The following is a 24,628-nucleotide window of genomic DNA, read 5'->3' as shown; positions in this document are numbered from 1 at the left end:
ATCAGTCATCAAATATTAAAGGAAGATCAGGAAAAAACAAACCTCAAGGAGCATAAGTTTGATATTTTAGCCATAGTGAATTGGATTGTGAACAGGACTTGTGATTTGCTCCTGAATTGAGTCTAATCTATTTTGTCGATTGGGGTACAAATAGCATGCAATAGATCAAAGGAATGAAAAAAATCTCACACAACACTAATCTTCTTTTGTCCATTGTGGCAATAGGCATGTGCCAAGGTAGTGTCTTCTTTTATCCTCCTAAGTAAAATGGCAAAGGAACCAATTCAACTGAGGGCAATTAACCAAATTGGATGGCAATGAATAAGAAGTATCATGTGAGCAGATTAAAAAGAACCACGCAAGACCAAAAAAATCTCATCTGATTTGCTTTGGCCGTGAGGCATGGGCCGCCTCTAGATGTCCACGGATAACAGCTTGCAGTTTCACCAGATCCTTCTGATCCAGCAACTCTTCCCTTGCCTGTAGTCATGCGGATAATCTCTTAATAATTTTACATTGATAACGTATAAATAATAAATAATATTGGATGAGGAACAACTAAGCATAATACTAAAAGAGCAATAATTATAACTTACAATGCAAGTGTCACTGCCAGGCTGAAGATTAGTAGCTGCAGACTCCAAACGATCTTCCTCCAGGTCTCCACTGCTTCCTTCAACAAGTGAGGTGTTTTCCTCCTCCTTTAGCACAGTTGATGAGACGGAAATACTTTCAGCTGTCTCCTTCAGCACAGTTGATGAGATTGAGGAGAGGAGGTGAGAAGCATGAAACGTAGAGCAACAGAGGACGATGACTGTGGGGTGGAACTGGAGCCTGGATGAGGTCAGCTCTGTAGGCTCACTCACTCTAGTAGATCTAGGCAATGGAGGAGCCCTAGACACCGATGTGGAGGTAGCAGATCTCTAAAGGCAGACACGGGAGGAGCTCTTAAGGCCAGAGGCGGGTGCGTAGGTGGAGGCCAACGCGGATATGGCTCCGGAGGCCGAAGACAGGCACAGACGCGAGGAGGCAGGTCGACAGGATGGAGTGGGGACGGGACGGAGTGAGGAAGAAGCACGGGCGGCGGATCGAAGGGGTGAAGAGCCAAAGAGGAAGCGAGGGGCAACAGGCAGAGCGAGGATGGGATGGCAGATGGATCGAGAGGAGAGGAGGAAGCAGGGCGGCATATCGAGAGGGGCGCTGCGCGGCGTGGGAGGGAGAGGTCGGGAGGGGAGAGGAGCATGGCATCAACGTTGATGGTGGGGAGCAGAGGGGGAGGAGGGTGGGGGATCTGCGACAACCTTGCTTGACGGGCGGTGGGTGAGCGGATCGGCAGAACAGTGCACCCAAAAAAATGTGGACACCTACAGTAGTGTCTTAAGAAGTAGTTGAGATTAAGCACAAGTGTCTTAAGAAGTAGTAGAAATTAAGCACAAACAAGAAGTATAAGATCATAACATAATTTCAGCAATCTCTAAAAGATTAAGAGAATTTGTTTTAGCGAGGTATCGTAAATGAATTGAGTATTCCTATGCTGCAGATAATGAATGGCAACCTAGATCCCCATATCCAATTACCTAGCATAATTAAATCCCTTTTGAGCATGAGCAAATTTTCCCATCTCCTTGCACCATAGATCAGGATCTTTAATTATTGACATAAACGAAGGATCCAAGTATGAATCCAATTTGAAATAACCCTTGTAGAATAACCAGAGAAAGTGGGTCAAAGAACAAATATTGGAAGATAAAGATCTACAACTAAATGTAGTCAATACAAGATACCATGTAAATCAAACAACAATGAGATAAAGAACTTGTAACAAATGACTTAGACGACAAATGAATCGCTAGAAAAAGAACAGTCATCTCACTGAATAAGGATATTTCTTTCAGAAAACAAGAATGATAACAACTTAAATATATTTACCTGCACAAATAGGAACATAAAAATAAAATTCAAGCTAATTAATATGAACAAAAAGGATATAATAAATTCTCCCTCTATAGAATCAGAAAAGAGAAAGAGTAACAATAGTTGCAGACACTATTCTATCTACCACACCAACAGGCAAATGTCTTATTCTTATTTTCCTTCCATCTATTGCCGTCTCACCATTCTCATCCCCAACAATAGGGAGCTTTACTATCACAATATCTTCCTCCTGTTTGTCCAGAGGGAAATACAGTGGGAGCAATCTGCATTGTTTAATTGCTTATAAGGAGCTGATGAACAGTTAAAAGGTAATACAGATTCTAGGGTTCAGATTAAGTATCGTTTGCATATCTATATGTTAGATGATGGCCCAGTACAAAAAACAATACCAGCTATTTTGTCCTTTTGCTTCTCCAGAAAACTTCTAACAGTTCCTGCAGAATATAAAATAAATTCAAAGAATAAAATAGCTATTTACCTATAATATTCACGGAGTAAAAGCATGAGCGTAGAAAGAACAATTCATCCATAATTTCCATTTTATACCACTAACTGTTTTGTCCTATACGTGGTTGGGAAATGGGAGGAGTGTTGAGTTACTTTTTGCTAAGGTTAGTACCACATCTAACATCAATATTTATAGATCTCGAGCGGTCACCTTGCAGTCGCATCCTCTACCATCCCGAGCGGTCACCTGTTGTTGCGGGCGCTGTACATGGCCCGCCAGTAGTCGTAGTACTCCTGAGCCCCCATGGGCTCCCACCTCGCATCCACCTCCACCGCCATCTCGAGCGACCGCTTGTCCACCAGCACCCGCAACGAGCGCCAACTACATCCAGGGAGTGAGCCAGGGTGGACTGCACAGCCGTGAGGGGAAGGGGCATCCACGCGACCGTCGTTCCAAACACCAGATGCACCGTCGTCGGCCTCCATGGGTTGTTGCAGATGGAAGGAGGTGCCATCGCCGATGGGAGCAAGAGGGTGCCTCTGTCGTTGACCCACCACATCTGGAGAAGCCGAGGCCCAGTTGCACACCCAAATGGCCAAATACAAATCAATCAATTCAACTGAGTGATCTACACATTGATGCAAGTTCAACTTGAATCCAATAGCAGAAATTAACCAAGCATAAATCTGACAGGGACTGGTCCATCTGGTTAGCTGAAGCAATTTCAAGGTGTCATCAGTTCAATTTCAAATACTATCAATGAACATAGTAAATAAACAATGTTGGGACCGAGATGAGAAGAGCAAGCAAGCACTTACCCACTTGCGTCAACAATTTCCCTAGAAATCTTCAACTTCTTGGTGATGCCCTTGTACAACTCCTCTAGGTTGCACGACAGGTTCCGCTCGATGGTGGTCGGCTTCACGACCTGCCCGCCGGTGTGCAGGCTGTGCCCGTCCGGGCTGCCGCCACCGAACGTAGAGCACCGAATATATCGTCCCAAAGATGGACGAGGAGAACATTGTCCCACTGGCCCGCATGCCAATCATCCCACCCCGCCCATGCCGCGCGGCTGGAGCCACCGAAGAACTCGACAAAGATATCATCTGCGTTGCGCGGGTTAAACCGGAACACAATCGGCGCCATCGCCGCTACTGCCGATGGGAGCAAGAGGGTGCTGTCGCTGAAGCACCAGCAACAACTTTGCAACGGCGAGGTATCTGGTGAGCCGTAGCGCGGGGTCCGCGACTGGGGTCCACGACCGCGAGTAGCTCCCCGGAGATGGGGTTCAGATACGCCTCTATGTCGCCGAGGAGAGAACTCGGCGCCCCCTTGCTTCAATTCAAACACAGACACAGTCCATTGGCAGGGCAGGAAGCCAGAAACACGCCGTTGGTCAAGTGCTCGGCGAATTTAAAAATCGGTAGCAACAAGGCAGATCGATCTAGAGCAGCGAACCGAAGCATATACATGCTGAGTAGCAATGGCATCGCGGAGTCCGTGAAGACAACGCCGAAAGGCTGGCCTCCATGCACGCGGCCTTCCATTTCTAGGTAGCCGCCGAAGGCGGAAGCCGCGGCGAGCCACTCGCCGCGAACGCGAGCGTCCCCCGCCGGCGGCCCCGGGAGAGCGAATGGACTGTGTCCCTTGCGATCGTGATGCGAGTCAACGGGGTGCTGCTGCCGCTGAGCCACCACATTTGGAGAAGCCCCGACGCGGTGAGATCCAACAGGCGTAGTAGATGGGGTTGCCACCGTGACCGGAGTAGGAAGGCTTCCGCCGTCGTGGCCAAAGGAGGGTCGCTACCCGGCTTTTCACGGGGAGGGCACCTGGTCCAGATCCCGTCATCGTCACTACGTGATACAAACGGGGAAGGTTGAGGCGTCCTCCTCCTCGATGGACGCGGCGACAGATGCAGAGATCGTGGAGGCCGGGTAGGACAGAGGTGACGCCATGGGGGTGGCCACCATAGGGGTTGGTGCAGTTATGGCGGCCAACATCGAGAAGGACTGGGTGTCGCAGATTCGAAGACGGGTGTGGAGGGGAAGAAGGGGCGGTGGTCACGGACCTGCGCCATGGGGGGTGGGGCTTGAGCGAGGGCAAGGGTACAGAAATGGGTCGGACGCAGGCGCATCTCACGACGAGATTTTCGGGAGGCGAGGCGGCAGATGAAAGACCGAGAGGGAGGGTTGCTCGCACGGCGCGGAAGGCCGAGGGGCGACGCACGCGGTCGTTGGCGGACACAGAGTCACGAATGGACAATCCAGATTCAACAAAGACAAACAGACGGTGTAGATGTATAGAAGGCAGAACGATGATGCATGCTGTGGTCTACATTAGGTGCTTATAGAGTAGTAATAAATTTCGATTTTGTCCACATGAAATGGAAATTGGACGCATGCAGCCCAGAACATGGACTCAAGGGGCAACAACACATGGTAGCGAGATGAAATGGATCCTAGTCCACGGCTAAAATTGAAATGTTTCATGGGTTGGGCCGGGCCTCCTTTCCCCAGTTCAATTAAGTTACAGAAAAATAATCAAATTCTGAATCATTCTACAGAAAGAAGAAGAAATCTGGTCGGTGGCGGTACAACAAAGCAGAGGGGTTCCACTTCCACCACACGACTCGCAGAAAGAAATGATCAGTGTACATAAATCCACAAAATCCGGAAAACGAATTCGACGCAGTAATAAATACAGAACTCGTCGCTGGAGCAGACAACAAAAACCGTTGTCGGCAGTTTCTCATTTCCTCCTTGATCTGCCCGTGCCCGAGCTCAAGCAGCTGGTGTTTGGATCCTCGACAGCTTCACCGTAGCCGCCTTCCTCTTCTTCCCAGTCCGGGAAGAAGGTGCCATAAGGCCACTGCGCAAACGGAAAGCGAAATGCTGTCAGGTCTGCCTGCCATCGATAGAACGTAATGTTAGCCGCTGTTTGGATTCAGCAAGGAGTCCTGCGAACCTTGCTGTTTTGGCTGTACGTGTTGATGATGCAAGCCTAGAAACCCTCTCCGGTTTCACAGCTCTGCATTGGATGCTGTTGACGGCCGGCCTGGAGCTGGACTCATCGAGCTGCTGAGCCGTTACAATCTGGGTGCTTCGTTTCTTCTGAACATATATGTTATAAGCACAGATCAGCATGAGAACTCCTACTTTGTTTGAATTCGAGTTGGAAATATTCGGCAGCAACAACGCGCACCTGTTTCTTGCCGCAAGCCGGCTTGTCTCGTCCCTTGCCATGGGTGTGTTTGTCCATTGGCTGCATTGTATTGCAAACACACAGAGCAGTCAGCGATCCCGGCTGTTGAAACTTGAAAATGCTGGGCAGAGGAAGCTGATGAGCTTACCGTCACTCCTCTGTTTGCATCCTTGAGTACTGCCGTGGAATTATTCTCAGTGAACGGCTGCCTTTTCTCTGGTTTTGCTTCTTTAAGCACTCCTCTTTCCTATAAAGAACGAACCAGTGAGAGGCAAAGCTTTTTTTTTACTAATAACTAATCCTGCAGCACAATGAGAGTTGGAGGGTGCAGAAACTCACATCAGTCCTTAGCCTGAATGGCCTAGGGTTGGTAGTTTTCTTGAGCTTTCCTGCTTGCTCTTGATGCACTTTGCTCTGCAATTTAGCCACCTGCATTTGATCCACAACAGCATGTCAGGTTCTTCACATCCTAACTGCAGGTAAAAAGCTCCCCTTCTTTTTTCAGTACCATCAGTTCACAATCGTAGTTACCTTCAAAGCAACATTCTCGTTTAGAGGAACATTCTCATTGTTCTCCAACTGTCTGTTTCCATTTTCAGAATGTGAATTGTTCAATGCTTCTTCACTGGGAGCACTCGACAGATTCTCCTTGTTGTCATTGGAATTGTCAGCTCGCGATGTATCCACCTCGATTCTCAATTCCTGCAGCACCACCTTCCTCTCCTGATCGGAGGCAGCAATTTCTGCAAATGAGTTCTCGTCTGCATCAGTGCTGCTGCAACCGTTTCGATTCTCCCCATCAGGTTCGGCATGGGTACACTTCAGTGAGCGTCCTAAGATTTTCTTCTTGGCATTCGTCTTGGATTCTTGCCCCCGCTTCTCGCTCTTGGCCACCGTGGTCTCTTCCCCTTTCTTGACAGTCTTCGGATTCTTCAGCTGAGACATGTACCTGCTCGGCACCTCCCGGCACGCCAAGTTCAGCTTCCTCAGCTTGGAACATGCCTCGGACCCCGCCTCCTTGCTCCTGTCTGCCGCCGGCGTCTGGGCAGGCGCCTTTTTTGGCGTGCTCATGAACAGGGCCTTGACGACCTTCCCCTTCCTGGCTGCAGCGGTGAACGGTTCCTTCTGGTGCTTCACGCTGTGAAACAGTTCCTGGCTCGGCCGGACGGCCTTGCTCCGCGGCGTCGTCAGTGCCTTCTTCCTCTCGCTGGGACATTCGACCCTCTCAGCCTTGATACGGATCGGGGATGCTCGCAGGGCGCAGATCCGCTGGACCCTTGGCTTGGGTTTCGCCGGTGCCTTCTCCGCGGCCTCCGTGGTCGCGCTCAGCCTCGCGAACCGAGCCCTCGGAGGCTTCGGTGGCGCAGAGTGCGGGCATTTCAGCATCGAGCTGCAACGAAATCAGAATCCGGGATATAAATCTGAATCGAAGACTGTAGAGTTCAAATGAAGAATCCAGCTCAAGTGGAAGCCGCCGGCACCTCTGTTTTTTCCTGCTGATAACCTTCTGTAGCCGCACGTTGGGGCTTCTCGCCGCCATGACCTGCGAATTAGCATCACACCATCGATCAATCGTTGACGTCCCCGTTGTATCGCAAGTTGATTGATACTAACATTGGATATCACAGCCAATCGGAGATATACGGCTATACGAGAGGACAAACCCGCACGAAGAAGCTCCTGTCCAAGGCCTCCGGGTCAACCTGCTCATGGCTCTGGTCGCAACCTGCGTACCACGACACGGATCAGGACCCTTAGCTAGCGCAGAACCCGCGACGCAGCGAAGACCCGAGAAGGGGTGTCGGCTCGCGAGGGGATTGGTCGATCACTTACCGACTCGGAGGCAGAACCAGGCGGGGTCGTCGTCGGGGAGGCCGGCGTCGGGCGCGGTGAGGTCCACGAACTTCGGCGCCTGGATGTCCTCGTAGAACAAGGCATCGTCGTATTCCTCCTCCTCCTCGTGGTCCGGGAGCCTCGACGGGATCCCCATGGAGTTTTCTGGAGGGTTCCGCTGGCTGGCGATCGAGCTGGCAGCTGAGCTCGCTGCCGCGGCGGCGGGAGGCGGCGAGGTGCCGATGCTTGGGCTGAGATGATGCCTGGTGGGTGGTGGCGCGGGCGATTGATGAATTTGAGATCGCGGGTGGAGGGCCGGCACTCGGCAGGATGGACAAACTAGCCGTTGGAGCGGCGGCGTTGCGTGGGATTGGTGGGGATTTTTATTTATTTTTTATCAAATAAAACGATGGGTGTGGGTACATGGAAGCTCCACGGCTCCAGAGACGTTGCCAACAGCTGCAACTTGAACTGAATGATCACGACAAATCGATGCGATTACATCTATATGTAGGCATGAGCTGCTTCAGAGTTCATCAGGTCTGCAAAAGGAACTGGATTACTGGAGCTGGTAGTAAAAATGCAGGAGTAGATCAGAAGGTGATGATTCACAGGGTTCGAGAGAACTAGCCGCGTTACCGTAATTACACGGCTTTATGGTTCAGACTTGGTAAAAATTAATTAGCAAGTATCTTTATTACATGTTTTACTATCTTGTTCCGCTCCTAAATTAGTGGCTTCAATAATGATTTTTATCAAAAGTCGATGTTGTACCATTATCTTTACTACTCTATAAGAGAGCAAAGTAGGCGTCCACCATCACCACGGCTCCGCCCACGTCCTTCCCACCCCCCGCTAATCTCGCCGCGCCGCGGAATCCATGGCGCCGCCCTCGCCCTCCACGCCCCATGTCGGCATGCCCCTCCCTTACGACCGCCTAGCGATGGTGGAGTCTTCAACGGCCGCGGTGGCCGACGGCGCGGAGGGAGTCGGGGAGGACGTGGGCGCGTCGTCCTCCATGGGCTCCGCGGCTGCCGAGTCTCCTGCTGCCTCCCCATCATCCATGGGATCCGCGGCGGTGGCTTCTTCCTCCTCCATGGTTTCCACGTCTACAGGGCTACACCTTGCCCCGCCCCCTCTTGCCATGCCCGCCAATCTCAGGTTCCGCCAGCCATCCCAGACCACGCGTCGCGCCCCAGCCTGAATCCACCCGCCAGCCACGCCCACAGATCTCGCGTCCGCGCCCTCCTCATCGCCCCACATGCTGCGCACTCTCAGATTCTACGATGTCAATGGAAGGCCCGCCCCCGCCGCCGTCGATGGAAAGTGCATGCCTTCGATGGGGAGAGGACTGCGCGCCGCGCCTATCCATACCCGGATTTCGCACCTCTTTGTCCCGCGCACGCGTCTGTCGATGGAAGAGATCCAGACAGTGCTCGCCCCCGCGGTGTGGAGGTTTTTGGCCGCCACCTGCATCTCCACATCGCGGTCCCAATCAAGATCATTATTATTCGGGTCGCCTTCCTTGTTCTCTCCCAAATCGCAGGGCTTAGTTCCTGCAAATCGCCCTCGGCGTGGCCTCAAGATAAGACACACCAGCGCCCTTGCTGGAATCGTGGACGCTCGAGGAGGACTCGAGCCGACCGTCGCGCTTGTCTCGCCTCTCGTCAATCTCCCTCCCTCTCTGGTCTCTTTCTCTCTCTTTAATTGTTGGGGATCAGCCTGATTCAGAGCAACGAGTCGTTGGGCGCCATTTTGCTCGCTCCAGACCGACAATCTTGGACAGCTCCAAAGGTGCGTTCTTGTGATTTTCCCCAAACAATACTGCATCATTGAACCCTCTATTTCTGCACAATGTGAAAAAGTCTATGTTTCGTTGCAATTGTTTGGAGGACTCGTTGCCATTTGGCAGCATTATGCCTGACTTTTTCGAGTCAACCTTGTTGCGTTCATTGCTATTTTTTGGTTTTTGTGGGAAAAATAAGGTATTTCACGTTGTTAGCTTGAGAGATCATTCACTCCCTCATGCCGTAGTTGGTCGTTGGGGCCTGCCTCATGATCATTCTATGGGGTAGCATCGTGGAATGATTGAGAAAATCAGGATCGTGGAACGATTGAGAAAATCAGGAGGTAGGCGATATGAGGTCTTCCTTTCCTGTGTGCCCGCGAGAAAGGGTGTTGTGTCGTGACTTGTGAGGGCCTCCTCCTGGGCATCTACGGGGTTCCTCAGCCTCATGGACAACTCCTTTGGGTGCTCTGCTTCCGGTGAGCGGCTTGTCTCAGCTGCTCGCGACGGCGACCTGCAGGAGGCACATGCACTGCTCAAGTACAACCCTTGCCTTGCCCGATACTCCACATTCAGTGTTAGGAACTCATCGCTGCATTATGCCACGACACAACACAAGGACACCATGAGGTAACGTTGTTTGTCTTCTAAAGAAGCATCATCATAAGAGTTGGTGACTATAGTATTTGCATTCAAATTTGTTTGCTCTTTGGATATTCAAATTGTCTCTTTGCTGCTTGAATCCCACGTTGAGATCAACCTTAGGAATTACAAGGGGTAGGTAAAGTTAATTTCTAAGGCTAAGTGTATTGAGCTTGTGCGTAGTAGCTGACGAAGTTATACCTTAGTGTATGCTTTGCTAATTCTATATAGACTGATTTGATGCAAGCATGCCAATATGGCCACTGGGAGGTTGTTCAGAAACTGATACTCTTCAATGCAAATGTAAGTTTTGTCCCACTTCATTCGACAAGAGCATTTCTTGTAGTTTATCGTAGATAATGTGGAAAAATGGTATACAGGTGCACATGACATATTATCTCCAAATGGTGGGGTGCTCTCCATTTTGCTGCGCTGCTTGGTCATGCCTGATTCCTCCGTCTTCTGCTTGCAGATTATGTTCCAAGCATACTGAATTCTGTAGCATGATGAATCATAAGTCATCTGAAGAAGATTCAGTTGCTGATTTTGATCATGAGAATCATAAGTCATGATGAAGATTCAACCGCTGATTTTAGAAAGTGTTCGGAGATCAACCATGGCTAATGGCTTCATTCGTGGTTCTAAGATTCTTTTTATATTTTTTTGCATTTTTCTATCATTGATAACATGATCAGATCATGGAGCGGATGTGATACTGTTACCTCTGTTTGGTTGCATGTAGCCTATATGCAAGAGTGATTTACACAAAGAACAGCACAGCTCATACCCACGATAAGTCCGTCAAAACTCAATTGTTTTTTCGACCTATGCAAGTAATTTATTTGTTCAGATATTTAATGATTTGAGTTTTTGTTCCCTTTTGCATATAGGCAATTCTTCTGAAAAAATCTGTAACGCATGTCGCTAATGTTTCATCGAAGAGGAGGTACATCTGAAACCATATTACCTCATGTAGTGTTATCTTCGTGCTTTTCCCTGTTTCTATTATAAGAGTGTCTGACGCCTTAACCAATCAACTTGTCTCAGGTTGCCAAAGAAGATTTATATATGGTACTTGCAGATGATAACTTCAGTACTATAGTTGTAGTAGTTGGTGAAGGGAGGTCTATTTACAACAACATGAAGGCTTTTATTAGGTCTATTTTTTAGATAATCTATGGTCAAACTTTTTTTGAATCCTAGGCCTGTTACAGTGGTGAGAGTTATCTAGAAAGGCTTGTCTCAGTTAATCCCTTACTTCGACCCTACTGATGGGGAGCCTCTGGCGTCGTATGTGCACTATGGGACTTCATTCTCTTTGATTATGCAAATAAAAAAATGTTAATACTTCTGCACTGACACAATCTGAAATACGAGATGTCATCCTTGGTGCTGAATTGCTCCACCATCACAGCAGAAGCAAGATATTGGTAAAATTAAGAAATAGGGTAAATTTTTATGCTTTACCTATTTCTTAATTTCACCAATAAAAACAATGTCAACAATTTATGTGTCGTCGCAACGCATGGGCACCTACCTAGTATATAATATATATCATCTGTACAATAAAACGAGCATTCACTACAATGATAGAGGATGAGTTATTTCTTCCCAACGACTAGGGTTTGAACCCTAGCGCCCTCCATTTTTTCTTTTCCTAGGCACGTGCACGCGGAGGATTCGTTGGGACGTGGAGCAAGCGCTTGATGAGACGACACACGACGATATTCATGTTTTAAAGGTGTAGTGATTTGTAAGTTACATACTGCGGCTCTAGATTGATGATAGAAAACTAAAAAGGAAAAGGTTCTAATTTGAGCACGAGTTCTTGATGAGAATCGTTGACGTCACCATGAGAAAATCGTATTAATATTGAATCTCATGCCTTATCAAACATCATATCATGTCATAAAGTTGATTTATTCAGCAACAACACATGCTACACATGCTACTCATTATAGAGAAGTCAAAAATCAAGTTTATTCATCATTAAAGCACTCATTACATATTTTTACTATCTTATCATAGTCCTAATTTGGTAGTTGCATCAATGTTTTTTGTCATTAGAAGTTGAGGTTGTACCACAGTGTTTTGTAATCTACTTCATGCAATGACCTTGAACACTCTGGCCTCTAAGTTGGGTGAGACACTAATATTTTTAAAAAAGAAATCATCAATACAATAATGCATTTGGTGCTTAGGGCACGCTGTCGGCGGTGAAAGAGGGCATATATTGAATGGCAATGATAAGTGGGAAGAGGAGGAGCCATAATAATAAGGTGAGGGAGGCCATGACCATCCTAACCTAGCGTAATGTGGCACACTTGCCTCGTCTTCTGTAAGGCCTCGCTCATTGATGAATCATATAGCACCATCTCTATTGATATACAGCGATCGCCATGGGCTCTTGGTACCTTAGAGGGGACTAGATTGTGGGCCCTAGGAACATCCTACTTGGTGACTACCTCCTCCTTAAGGCATCATCCTAGGAAAACACATGGTCTACTCAACATGACCAAAAGCCTTGTTACGTTGCTTTGCATCAGAATTATTTACTTCGGCAAAACATATCAGCGTATCACACACATAGAATTAGAAAAGTATCACACAAAGACACATGAATTAAATTGGTTTAGGTACATGTTATCCTATGCTAAGTTTGGAGTAGATGAAAGGGAAATAGGGTCAAACCTTTTCCTATATGAATTTTGGTGGTTGAACTGCCCAACACAAATCATTGGACTAACTAGTTTGCTCTAGATTATGAGTTCTATAGGTGACAAAGGTTCACAACAAACCAATACAAAGATAAAAGAAAGGGTTCAAAACAAAGGAGCAAAATATACCGAAGGCAGCCCTGGTCTGGCGCACCGGAGTGTCCGGTGCGCCACCGGACAGTGTCCGGTGCGCCAGGGAGATCGACTCTGAACTTGCCAGCTTCGGGAATTTGGGAGGCCGCTCCGCTATAATTCACCGGACTATCTGGTGTAGCACCGGACTGTCCGGTGTGCCAGCGGAGCAACGGCAACTTCACGCCAACGGTCGTCTGCAGAGGACAATAAATGCGCTACAGTGCGCGCCTGCGCGCGCAGAAATCAGAGCAGGCGCCAGAAGGCGTACCAGATAGTCTATAGGACCTGTCCGGTGCACCACCGGACTGTCTGGTGGCCCCAATTGTTAGAGCTCCAACGGTCAGAACCCAACGACCTGGTGATGTGGCTGGCGCACCGGACAGTGTCCGGTGCGCCATTCGACAGAAGCCCTCACCAACGGTTCTTTTGGTGGTTGGGGCAATAAATACTCCCCAACCACCACACTTCAATGCATCCAAGTTTTCAGCCTTCAAACCTCATACAAGAGCTATAGCATTCAATACAAGACACAAACAAAGAGATCAAATCCTCTTCCAAGTTCGGAATCACTCCAAACTAATTAGTGACTAGAGAGAGAGACTTTTGTGTTCTTTTGAGCTCTTGCGCTTGTATTGCTTTTCTTCTTCCTCATTCTTGTTTCCATAACACTTGTAATCAAAACAAGAGACACCAATTATGAGGTGGTCCTTGTAGTGGACTTAGTGTCCCATTTGATTGAGAAGAGAAGCTCACTCGTTCTAAGTGACCGTTTGAGAGAGGGAAAAGGGTTAAAAGAGACCCGGTCTTTGTGACCACCTCAATGGGGAGTAGGTTTGCAAGAACCAAACCTCGGTAAAACAAATCACCGTATCATCCATTCTTATTTGCTTGTGATTTGTTTTTGCCCTCTTTTTTGGACTCGCTTATATTTCTAACGCTAACCCCGGCTTGTAGTCGTGCTTAAGTTTATAAATTTTCAGATTCTGCCTATTCACACCCCTCTAGGCGACTTTCAATTGGTATCATAGCCCGGTGCTTCATTAGAGCCTAACCGCTCGAAGTGATGTTGGGAGATCACGCCAAGAAGGAGATGGTGACCGGCGAGAAGCCCACCACAAGCCACGGGAAGGCTCCATCGGGAGAGTCCCACAACAAGGGGAAGGAGAAGGAATCCCCTTCACACAAGTCGCATCGGAGTGGCGACAAGAATAAAAAGATGAAGAAGGTGGTCTACTACGAGACCGATTCTTCGTCGCCATCCACCTCTGGCTCCGACGCGCCGTCCGTAACTTCTAAGCGCCATGAGCGCAAGAAGTTTAGTAAGATTCCCCTACGCTACCCTCGTATTTCAAAACGTACTCCTTTACTTTCCGTCCCATTAGGCAAGCCACCTATGTTTGATGGTGAAGATTATAACATGTGGAGTGATAAAATGAGGCATCACCTAACCTCACTCCACACTAGTATTTAGGACGTTGTTGAGTTTGGTGTATAGGTACCATCCGTAGGGGATGAGGATTATGACTCGGACGAAGTTGCCCAAATCCTGCACTTCAACTCACAAGCCACCACAATACTCCTTGCCTCTCTAAGTCGAGAGGAGTACAACAAGGTGCAAGGATTGAAGAGCGCCAAGGAGATTTGGGACGTGCTCAAAACGGCGCACGAAGGAGACGAGGTGACCAAGATCACCAAGAGGGAGACGATCGAGGGGGAGCTCGGTCGCTTCATGCTCAACCAAGGAGAAGACCCGCAAGCCATGTACAACCGGCTAAAAACCTTGGTGAACCAAGTGCGCAACCTCGGGAGCACCAAGTGGGATGACCATGAGATGGTCAAGGTTATTCTTAGATCACTTGTATTTCTTAACCCCACTCAAGTTAAATTAATTCGTGGTGATCCAAGATATAAACTAATGTCTCCCGAGGAAGTAATAGGAAAATTTGTGAGCTTTGAATTGATGATCAAAGGCTCCAAGAAGATCATCGAGCAAGGCGCCTCCTCCTCCGTACCCGAAGCACAACCCGTTGCATTTAAAGCAATGGAGGAGAAGAAAGAAGATTCTACTCTAAGTAGAATCACCATCGACTCCTCCAAGCTCGATAATGAGGAAATGGTGCTCATCATCAAGAGCTTCCGCCAAATCCTCAAGCAAAGGAGGGGAAAGATTACAAGCCCCGCTCCAAGAAAGTGTGCTACAAGTGTGGTAAGCCCGGTCATTTTATTGCAAAATGTCCATTATCTAGTGATAGTGACAGGGGCGATGACAAGAAGGGAAAGAGGAGAGAAAAGAAGAGGTACTACAAGAAGAAGGGCGGCGATGCCCATGTTTGCTGGGAGTGGGACTCCGACGAGAGCTCCACCGACTCCTCCTCCGACGAGGACGCCGCCAACATCGCCGTCAATAAAGGCTCCTCTTCCCCAACGTCGGCCACAAGTGTCTTATGGCGAAGGACGACAAGAAGAAGAAGGTAAAATCAAGATCCTCCACTAAATATGCAACCTCTAGTGATGAGGATAATTCTAGTGATGAGGAAGATAACTTGCTTACTCTTTTTGCCAATCTTAACATGCAACAAAAAGAGAAATTAAATGAATTGATTAGTGCCATTCATGAGAAGGATGAACTCTTGGATAGCCAAGAGGACTTCCTTATCAAAGAAAACAAAAAGCATGCTAAGACTAAAAATGCTTATGCTCAGGAGGTAGAGAAAAATGAAAAATTAACTAGTGAGCGAAGCACTTGCCATGACATTATTTCCAACCTTAGAAATGAGAATGCTAAATTAATTGCTAAGGTTGAGAATTTAAATGTTTGTGATGATTCTCTTGTTAATCTTAGAAATAATAATGCCAATTTGATTGCTAAGATTGATAAGTTGAATACCTCTCTTACTAGCCTTAGAAATGAGAATGAAAAATTGATTGCTAAGGCTAGAACTAGATGTTTGCAATATTTCTATTTCCAATCTTAGAGATGAGAATGACATTTTACATGCTAAGATTATTGAATTAAATGATTGCAAACCCTCTACATCTACCGTTGAACATGTTTCTATTTGCACTAGATGTAGAGATGTTAATGTAGATGCTATTCATGATCACCTTGCTTTAATTAAACAACAAAATGATCACATAGCTACATTAAATGCTAAAATCAATGAGCATGACTTGGAAAATGAAAAATTTAAATTTGCTAGAAGCATGCTTTATAGTGGGAGACGCCCTGGCATTAAGGATGACATTGGCTTCCAACAGGGAGACAATGTCAAGCTTAATGCCCCACCTAAAAGATTGTCTAATTTTGTTAAGTGCAGGGCTCCCATGGTTCAGGATAACGAGGGTTACATTTTATACCCTATCGGTTATCCCGAACACAAAATTAGGAGAATTCACTCTAGGAAGTCTCACTCTAGCCCTAATCATGCTTTTATGTATAAGAGTGAGGCATCTACTTCTAGGCAATCAACCCATGCTAAATTGCCTAAGAAGAAAACTTCTATTGCATCAAATGAACCTAATATTTCATTTAAGACTTTTGATGTTTCCTATGTGCTAACTAACAAATCAGGCAAGGTAGTTGCCAAATATATTGGGGGCAAACACAAGGGCTCCAAGACTTGTGTTTGGGTACCCAAAGTTCTTGTATCTAATGTCAAAGGACCCAAAACTATTTGGGTACATAAAATCAAGAACTAAATTTGTTTTGTAGGTTTATGCATCCAGGGGCTCAAGTTGGATTATCGACAGCGGGTGCACAAACCACATGACAGGGGAGAAAAGGATGTTCTCCTCCTATGAGAAAAACCAAGATCCCCAACGAGCCATCACATTCGGGGATGGAAATTAAGGTTTGGTCAAAGGACTGGGTAAAATTGCAATATCACCTGACCATTCTATTTCCAATGTTTTTCTTGTAAATTCTTTAGATTACAACTTGCTTTCTATTTCTCAATCATGCAAAATGGGTTACAACTGTCTTTTTACGGATACAGGTGTTACTGTCTTTAGAAGAAGTGATGATTCAGTAGCATTTAAGGGAGTATTAGAGGGTCAGCTATACTTAGTTGATTTCAATAGAGCTGAACTCGATACTTGCTTAATTGCTAAGACTAACATGGGTTGGCTCTGGCATCGCCGACTAGCCCACGTTGGGATGAAGAATCTTCACAAGCTTCTAAAGGGAGAGCACATTTTGGGACTAACAAATGTTCATTTTGAGAAAGACAGGATTTGTAGCGCATGTCAAGCAGGGAAGCAAGTTGGTGTTCATCATCCACACAAGAACATCATGACGACTGACATGCCACTTGAGCTCCTCCACATGGACCTATTCGGCCCGATAGCTTATATAAGCATCGGCGAGAGTAAGTACTGTCTAGTTATTGTGGATGATTATTATTGCTTCACTTGGGTATTCTTTTTATAGGATAAATCTCAAACCCAAGAGACTTTGAAAGGATTCTTGAGACGGGCTCAAAATGAGTTCGGCTTGAGGATCAAGAAAATAAGAAGCGACAACGAAACGGAGTTCAAGAACTCACAAACAGAAGGCTTTCTTGAGGAGGAGGGCATCAAGCATGAGTTCTCTTCTCCCTACACGCCACAACAAAATGGTGTAGTGGAGAGGAAGAATAGAACTCTATTGGACATGGCAAGGACCATGCTTGATGAGTACAAGACTTCGGATCGGTTTTGGGCCGAGGCGGTCAACACCGCGTGCTACGCCATCAACCGGTTGTATCTACACCGAATCCTCAAGAAGACATCTTACGAACTCCTCACTGGTAAAAAGCCCAATGTTTCATATTTTAGAGTCTTTGGTAGCAAATGCTTTATTCTTGTTAAAAGAGGTAGAAAATCTAAATTTGCTCCTAAGGCTGTAGAAGGCTTTTTACTAGGATATGATTCAAACACAAGGGCATATAGAGTCTTTAACAAGTCCACTAGACTAGTTGAAGTTTCTTGTGACATTGTGTTTGATGAGACTAACGGCTCTCAAGTAGAGCAAGTTGATCTTGATGAGCTAGACGATGAAGAGGCTCCGTGCATAGCGCTAAGGAACATGTCCAGTGGGGATGTGTGTCCTAAGGAATCCGAAGAGCCTCTACAAGCACAAGATCAACCATCTTCCTCTATGCAAGCGTCCCCACCAACTCAAGATGAGGATGAGGCTCAAGATGATGAAGGAGAAGATCAAGAAGATGAGCCACCTCAAGAGGACGACAATGATCAAGGGGGAGATGCCAATAATCAAGACAAGGAGGATGAGCAAGATCCAAGACCGCCATACCCAAGAGTCCACCAAGCAATCCAACGAGATCACCCCGTGAACACCATCCTAGGAGATATTCATAAGGGGGTAACTACTCGATCTCGTGTTGCTCATTTTTGTGAACACTACTCTTTTGTTTCCTATATTGAGCCACACAGGGTAGAGGAAGCACTTCAAGATTCGGATTGGGTGCTGGCAATGCAAGAGGAGCTCAACAATTTCACAAGGAATGAGGTATGGCATTTAGTTCCACGTCCTAACCAAAATGTTGTAGGAACCAAGTGGGTCTTCCGCAACAAACAAGATGAGCATGGTGTGGTGACAAGGAACAAGGCACCACTTGTGGCCAAAGGGTATTCACAAGTCGAAGGTTTGGATTTTGGTGAAACCTATGCACCCGTAGCTAGGCTTGAATCAATTCGTATATTACTTGCCTATGCTACTTACCATGGCTTTAAGTTATATCAAATGGACGTGAAGAGTGCCTTCCTCAATGGACCAATCAAGGAAGAGGTCTATGTTGAGCAACCTCCCAGCTTTGAAGATAGTGAGTATCCTAATCATGTCTACAAACTCTCTAAGGCGCTTTATGGGCTCAAGCAAGCCCCAAGAGCATGGTATGAGTGCCTAAGAGATTTTCTTATCACTAATGGATTCAAAGTCGGTAAAGCCGATCCTACTTTATTCACTAAAACCATTGAGAATGATTTGTTTGTATGCCAAATTTATGTTGATGATATCATATTTGGGTCTACTAACAAATCTATTTGTGAAGAGTTTAGTAGGATCATGATTCAAAAATTCGAGATGTCTATGATGGGGGAGTTGAAGTATTTCTTAGGATTTCAAGTGAAGCAACTCCAAGAGGGCACCTTCATTAGCCAAACGAAGTACATTCAAGATATACTTACCAAGTTTGGAATGAAGGATGCTAAGCCCATCAAGACACCCATGGGAACCAATGGCATCTCGACCTCGACACGGGAGGTAAATCCGTAGATCAGAAGGTATACCGGTCGATGATAGGATCTTTACTCTACTTATGTGCATCTCGACCGGACATTATGCTTTTCGTATGCATGTGTGCAAGGTTCCAAGCCGACCCTAAGGAAGTTCTCCTTAGGGCCGTAAAGCGAATCTTGAGATCTTTAGTTCAAACACCTAAGTTTGGCCTTTGGTACCCCAAGGGATCCTCATTTGATTTATTAGGATATTCTGATGCTGATTGGGCAGGGTGTAAGATTGATAGGAAGAGCACATCAGGGACTTGTCAGATTCTGGGGAGATCCATGGTGTCTTGGGCTTCAAAGAAACAAAACTCAGTAGCTCTTTCTACCGCCGAAGCCGAGTACATTGCCACAGGCCATTGTTGCACGCAATTGCTTTGGATGAGGCAAACCCTTAGGGACTATGGCTACAAATTTAGCAAAGTCCCTCTCCTATGTGATAATGAGAGTGCAATCCGCATGGCGGATAATCCCGTTGAACACAGTCGCACTAAGCACATAACCATTCGGTATCACTTTCTGAGAGATCACCAACAAAAAGGGGATATCGAGATAGCCTATATAAACACCAAAGATCAATTGGCCGATATCTTTACCAAGACTTTAGATGAGAGAACCTTTACCAAATTAGGAATGAGCTAAATATCCTTGATTCTAGGAATTTTGATTGATTCTTTGCACACATAGCTTATTTATATACCTTTGATCATATCTCTTTTATGTCTATGACTAATGTGGTTTCAAGTGTATTATTATGCTTAGTCATAGATATTGAAAGGGAAATGGAGTATTCGACAAAGAAGGCGCTTCCACTCAACTCCATTGATATTTGCCGGTATTCCGCATTATTCTCCACTTTGGTATAATCTTCACTCATCTCTATTTATTTGCCATTGGGAAGAAAGTTTAAAAAGGGCTTATATTTCACTCACAAGTATCCGTTTTTGGCAATTCATGCCAAAGGGGGAGAAAGTATGAGCTCAAAGCAAAAGGACCGCACCACCACCGAATTTTAAAAATGAAGTTTTTCAAATTGATATCTTATTGTGTTCAAAAGGGGGAGAAAATAGTATCTTCAAAACTTGCAAAACTCTCTTGAACACTAAGAGGAGAATTTTAGTTAGGGGGAGTTTTGTTTTAGTCAAAGGAAAAGCATTTGATACAGGGGGAGAAAATTTCAAATCTTGAAAATGCTTCTTTCAATCTTATTCATATACCTTTGACTATTTGCAAAATATTTTTGAAAAAGAATTTTACAAAGGATTTGCAAAAAACAAAACTCGTGGTGCGAATGTGGTCCAAAATTTTAAATAAGAAGAAAACCATCCATGCACATCTATTGAAAAAGTATATTGGTTTTGTTGGGGGCTTGTTCTCAAATGCTATGAATTAAGAACAAGGCAACACAGAAGAATATTAAACGTTAAAGTCCTTCGTCCTTCGAAACATTATTTCCCTTGGGATATAATGATCTGCGGACGACGGTTATAAAGGACATACCTTCAGCAGCATAACATAAAATGATGGAGAAGGAATAATATGAAATACAACATAAACAATCAAGTATTATTATCAAATTACTTTTATTTCATTCTTATTTTGTTACTATAGAAAATAGAAATGATATCAAATTACAAATGTACCTTCGGTTTGAAAGAAGGTGAGAATACAAGCGTGGCGCGAAAGCAAATGCCAAGTCGACGTGAACAGTACGGGAGTACTGTTCATCTATTTATAGGCACGGGACGCAGCCCATGTAAAATTACACCCATGCCCTTTACATTTGCTAATGGTTCTACAATAACCCATCGAGGTCTGAATAGCCTTTTCCTTTTTGAGTCGGTTTCCTTTTCTGCTATCATGCCAAAGCTTCTTCCCTGCATATAGCTTCGACTCTGCGCCAACCTTCGTATTCCTTGTGCTTCTTCACGCTGGTTCTGATCCGAGCTCGAAGATACCTGTTCATGTATTATACTCCAGAAACATTGTTAAATTATGTTTTTGAGGACCTTCGGAAGCCGAAGTCCCCCACCAATAGCCCCTCGCAATATCAATTTGTTAGAATAATAAATTCAGATTGCGATATGGACAAAGGCCCTAAGCCGAAGGTCCGAAAAACACCTTCCCTTTGCTAGAATAGCAACAGTCATTGACAAGCGGGGCCCGCCAACAGTCATTGACAAGCAGGGCCCGCCACCCTACAACGCACTAGGCTTATAAATAAGAGCACACCACAAGCTCATTTGGTACGCTTTTAGCCATCTGCTCTGCTTGCTCAATTTTTTAGCTCTTGTCTACCAACGCTTGCTTGGTTTTTAGATTTTCTGAGCTTCGGCATCAAGAGCACATTTTCATCATCTCCGAAGAAAAGATGTCTCAAGATAAGAAAGTTATTGCTGAAGCGAAGCTGAGCGAGGAGGAGAAGCTTCTTAAGGAAAAAACCGCTGGATTCATTGAGTCAATTGCAAAGACCAACACAGAGAAGATTACAAAAGAAATTCTAGAAGGTTTATCTGAAGATACCGATGACAGCGATAGTTACGATGTGGAAAGTGGGGGCGAAGACTCTGAAGACCGGCCATGGCGACCAAGTCACACAGTCTTCAGAAAATCGACCATCAGGCAAAGTCATCTTGAAAACATGAGAGGAAGGTATTTTTGAGATATATCCATCGTGAGGGCTGACAACGGAGACCGAACTGCTCCTGCTCCTGAGGAGAATGAAGTTGTAATCTATCGAAGCTTCTTCAAGGCTGGGCTTCGATTCCCTCTAAGCGATTTTGTGGTTGAAGTTTTAAAGATATACCAGATTTTTCTTCACCAGATTACTCCCGAAGCCATCATAAGAATGGGAATCTTCGTATGGGCTGTGAGGAGTCAAGGTTTGGAACCAAGTGTGAAAAGTTTCTGCAGTATTCACGAACTTTTATATGAGACAAAACCCTGGGGTAAGGAGCAGTATCACAATAATTTTGGTTGCTACAGCTTCGTTACTCGTTCAGGCTTGAGCTGCCCAGTGCCAACCTTTCGGAAGAGGTGGCCTGGAGACTGGACGAAGGAATGGTTCTATGTGAAAAATGATTTAAAAGCGAGAGAAGATATCAAAGGGATCATCATGCGCCCCATATGGTCCCGCTTTGGCCTTCGGAAACCGAAGATAGAAATTGATGAAGCAGCCGAAAAATGCCGAAGGGCCTTTGGCATAGTTTGTTCTTTTATCGGGACAAGAGACTTAGTCCAAGAGCACATGGCCTATAGGATTTGGCCACTACTAGAGATCTGGGAGATGCCAAAAGAAACCATCAGCAACACTAACGAGGGTGATTTGGTTCGACTGAAATATACTTTCAGATTTAGAGACCAATTTGTCGAACCAGACGATGACTGGCTGAATTGCATCGAAGCTACCAGTGATGATCTGCTTGGGCCATACTCCAAGGCGAAGGATAATGCATTATCTGCGGCCTTCGGGAGCCGGAAAAAGAAAAGGCTAAATAGAGTTTTTGATGCTATTGGGTTTATGTATCCTGACTACCGGTACCCGCCAAAGGGGCAAAAGAGAAAAGGTGCAATTTCTGGGAAAGATGTTGCTTCAGCTGCTCCAAGCGAGCCCGCGCCGAAGAGGAAGAAGGTGAAGGTTCTTACTCACCGGCCGTGATATATTGAACCGTCCGTAGTGCCCGAATTTGGCGGTGAGACCTCTTCGGCTACTGAAGCCAAAGAACCTGCGCCTACACAGAAGACTGAAGAGCCGGCTGCAATACCGAAGACATCGTCAGCCAAATTAGCTGAGCCGAAGGTCAGTAATATAGGGGTCGAAGGAACAAAGATACCAGAAATTTCAAGCCCTTCGGCAGTAGTGGCAGTGCCGAAGGCACAAAAAGGTCCTACAGCGACCCCTAAGAGGAAAAGAATGGTCAATGTACTAGATGCGCTGGAGACAATAAAGACAAGCTCTACTCCAAGGAAAACTGCCGAAGCTCCAAAGACGCAGTCTGAGACAAGAGTAACCGAAGCCGAAGCTACGAAGAGTCAGGTTGAGACCGAAGCTAGGCCCTTAGAGCCTGCAAAGGAGAAATTCTTGGAAACCGGGGAGAAGAAAACAGAAAAGATGCTGCAGAACAGATTCTGCCTGAAAAAACTGCCACTCCTACTCCCGAAGCATCCTCTGAAGTTCTTGATTATATCGTACGACCTGCTTCTGGAAAAAGATTAACTGAAGAAGAGATTTTTGAAGCTAAACACTATGCCCGAGAACTAAAGTATCCAAAAGGTGCCTTAGTGTTCAATGGGACAGAGGAAGATGATTTCTTATACTGCCTCCCAGACAACAAAGAATTATCTGTGTGCCGGGAGATGGCCAGAAGTATGGGGTTTCCGAAGCTTGAAGCTGGCCTTTGTGCCATGACGAAGGATGATCTTGCATATAGTCTCGCATATAATAGTCTGAAGGTACAAAAATTGTATATTTAGAAGTTTTTGAACTTTGAATTATATTATATTTTTTTGTACTAATTCTTCTCATATAGGGTTTAATACTGAGCAACGCCTTAAGGGCGCAAAAGAATGCCAAAGATGAGAGCTGCACTATTGCTCTCAACAACCTTCGAACAAAGGTTATTAAGCTGAGGAACGAAGCTTTGGAAAAAGATAAAATTTTACTTACATTGGTAGACAAGGTGAAGGGGGATGAAGCTAACTACAAGACCCAATCTGAAATCCAAAGGAACGAGATTGAAACCCTCCAAAAGCAACTGGCCGAAGCTAAATTGAAGTGCGCTATTGCCAAAGCTGACCGAGATGCCAGTGACTACTGGAAAAATTATTGGGAGAAAACAGCTGTAGAACTTCGTTCCTCAAAAGAAAGATGTTATGAAAAATCTATAGAATGTGTGAAGAAGATAAAAACTAGCTTCGCCAATGTTGGCGCATATTCAAGTGAAGACAACTTCGTACGGGGCGATCCCGAAGGCCCAATTGAATGGATCAGCAGCGAGGCCGAAGCCTTTGAGGAGATTTTAAGTGGCCGTGGAGACGTCTGCGCCTTCTTAGGTGCAAGGGGTATTGCGGCTATCTTGGAGAAATCAGGTTGCGAACATGTGAAAATTCTGGCTCAAGCCAAAGCTACCTTACCTATTGATGATACAAAGGACCCCTCGGCCGAATCAAGCTTAGTTGGTGGAAAATTCTTTACTGACATCTGGGAAAATCACGGTCGAAGGATGGCCCACGAAATAATAAAAAAGAGCAAAAAAGATACTCACGATGAAAGGGAAGCTACGAAGGCAGCCGAAAAGACTGCAGAACTCGAAAAGCGGATAGGTACTGCTTAACAGCTTTTAACTTTATTTTTATTTTTGCTACTTCTAATCTTGTTTACGTTTTCTACGACAGCCGAAATGTCTCCTCCCTAGAGCCCTTCGAGTCGTTGATCGAGCCAGAGGCAAAGGAACTAGCAGAAATCATTAATATAACCGAAAGCATTTTGGACGAAGTCGTTACTCAACTTCTGACCGAAGCTGTGGATGAAGTTTTGAAAGAAGAATAATAGATATTGTAAAAACATTGTTAGAATACCAATGTAACATTTGCTGGACTATGTTTGTAATATTTGGTACTTATGAGCTTTTAATGTAATGTATAAATGGC

The 24,628-nt window shown here is 45.7% G+C and overlaps 2 protein-coding genes across 7 annotated transcripts; one reads left to right on the top strand and one right to left on the bottom strand.

The window, feature by feature from the left end:
- Window positions 1–4,822: 4,822 nt before the first annotated feature.
- On the bottom strand, window positions 4,823–7,893 carry LOC100191920 (uncharacterized). 3 transcript variants are annotated; one of them, XM_020553018.1, is made up of 9 exons: window positions 7,418–7,871; window positions 7,199–7,310; window positions 7,066–7,127; window positions 6,116–6,974; window positions 5,924–6,013; window positions 5,733–5,831; window positions 5,585–5,644; window positions 5,348–5,493; window positions 4,823–5,251 (listed from the first exon to the last, which is right to left on the bottom strand). In XM_020553018.1, the coding sequence occupies exons 3-9, from the start codon at window positions 7,122–7,124 to the stop codon at window positions 5,164–5,166; spliced, it is 1,401 nt and encodes a 466-aa protein (XP_020408607.1). In that variant the 5' UTR covers window positions 7,125–7,127; window positions 7,199–7,310; window positions 7,418–7,871; the 3' UTR covers window positions 4,823–5,163. The 3 variants fall into 3 exon arrangements, with proteins under 3 accessions (XP_020408607.1, NP_001354002.1, XP_008680997.1); NM_001367073.1 differs by having other exon boundaries at window positions 4,827–5,251; window positions 7,249–7,310; window positions 7,418–7,683; XM_008682775.4 differs by lacking the exon at window positions 5,585–5,644 and having other exon boundaries at window positions 4,828–5,251; window positions 7,249–7,310; window positions 7,418–7,893.
- Window positions 7,894–7,996: 103 nt separating this feature from the next.
- Window positions 7,997–11,204, top strand: LOC103625840 (uncharacterized). Of its 4 annotated transcripts, XM_020537851.2 has the most exons (4): window positions 7,997–9,211; window positions 10,318–10,641; window positions 10,736–10,791; window positions 10,893–11,204. In XM_020537851.2, the coding sequence occupies exon 1, from the start codon at window positions 8,183–8,185 to the stop codon at window positions 9,122–9,124; it is 942 nt and encodes a 313-aa protein (XP_020393440.1). In that variant the 5' UTR covers window positions 7,997–8,182; the 3' UTR covers window positions 9,125–9,211; window positions 10,318–10,641; window positions 10,736–10,791; window positions 10,893–11,204. The 4 variants fall into 4 exon arrangements, with proteins under 4 accessions (XP_020393440.1, XP_020393438.1, XP_020393439.1 ...); XM_020537849.2 differs by having other exon boundaries at window positions 7,997–10,641; XM_020537850.2 differs by having other exon boundaries at window positions 10,318–10,791; window positions 10,893–11,200.
- Window positions 11,205–24,628: the final 13,424 nt, after the last annotated feature.

This window comes from Zea mays, chromosome 5 (assembly GCF_902167145.1).
Source record: "Zea mays cultivar B73 chromosome 5, Zm-B73-REFERENCE-NAM-5.0, whole genome shotgun sequence".
In the NCBI taxonomy this organism is placed as follows: Eukaryota; Viridiplantae; Streptophyta; class Magnoliopsida; order Poales; family Poaceae; genus Zea; species Zea mays.
This window is presented reverse-complemented; position numbering and strand designations above follow the sequence as displayed.

Coding starts and splice junctions, on each gene's coding strand:
- LOC100191920 (NM_001367073.1), bottom strand. CDS start 7,574: ATGGGGATCCCGTCGAGGCTCCCGGACCACGAGGAGGAGGAGGAATAC. Junction 7,128..7,248: donor ACAGGAGCTTCTTCGTGCGG/GTTTGTCCTCTC, acceptor GCTAATTCGCAG/GTCATGGCGGCGAGAAGCCC. Junction 5,645..5,732: donor ATGCAAACAGAGGAGTGACG/GTAAGCTCATCA, acceptor AATACAATGCAG/CCAATGGACAAACACACCCA.
- LOC103625840 (XM_020537851.2), top strand. CDS start 8,183: ATGTTGTACCATTATCTTTACTACTCTATAAGAGAGCAAAGTAGGCGT.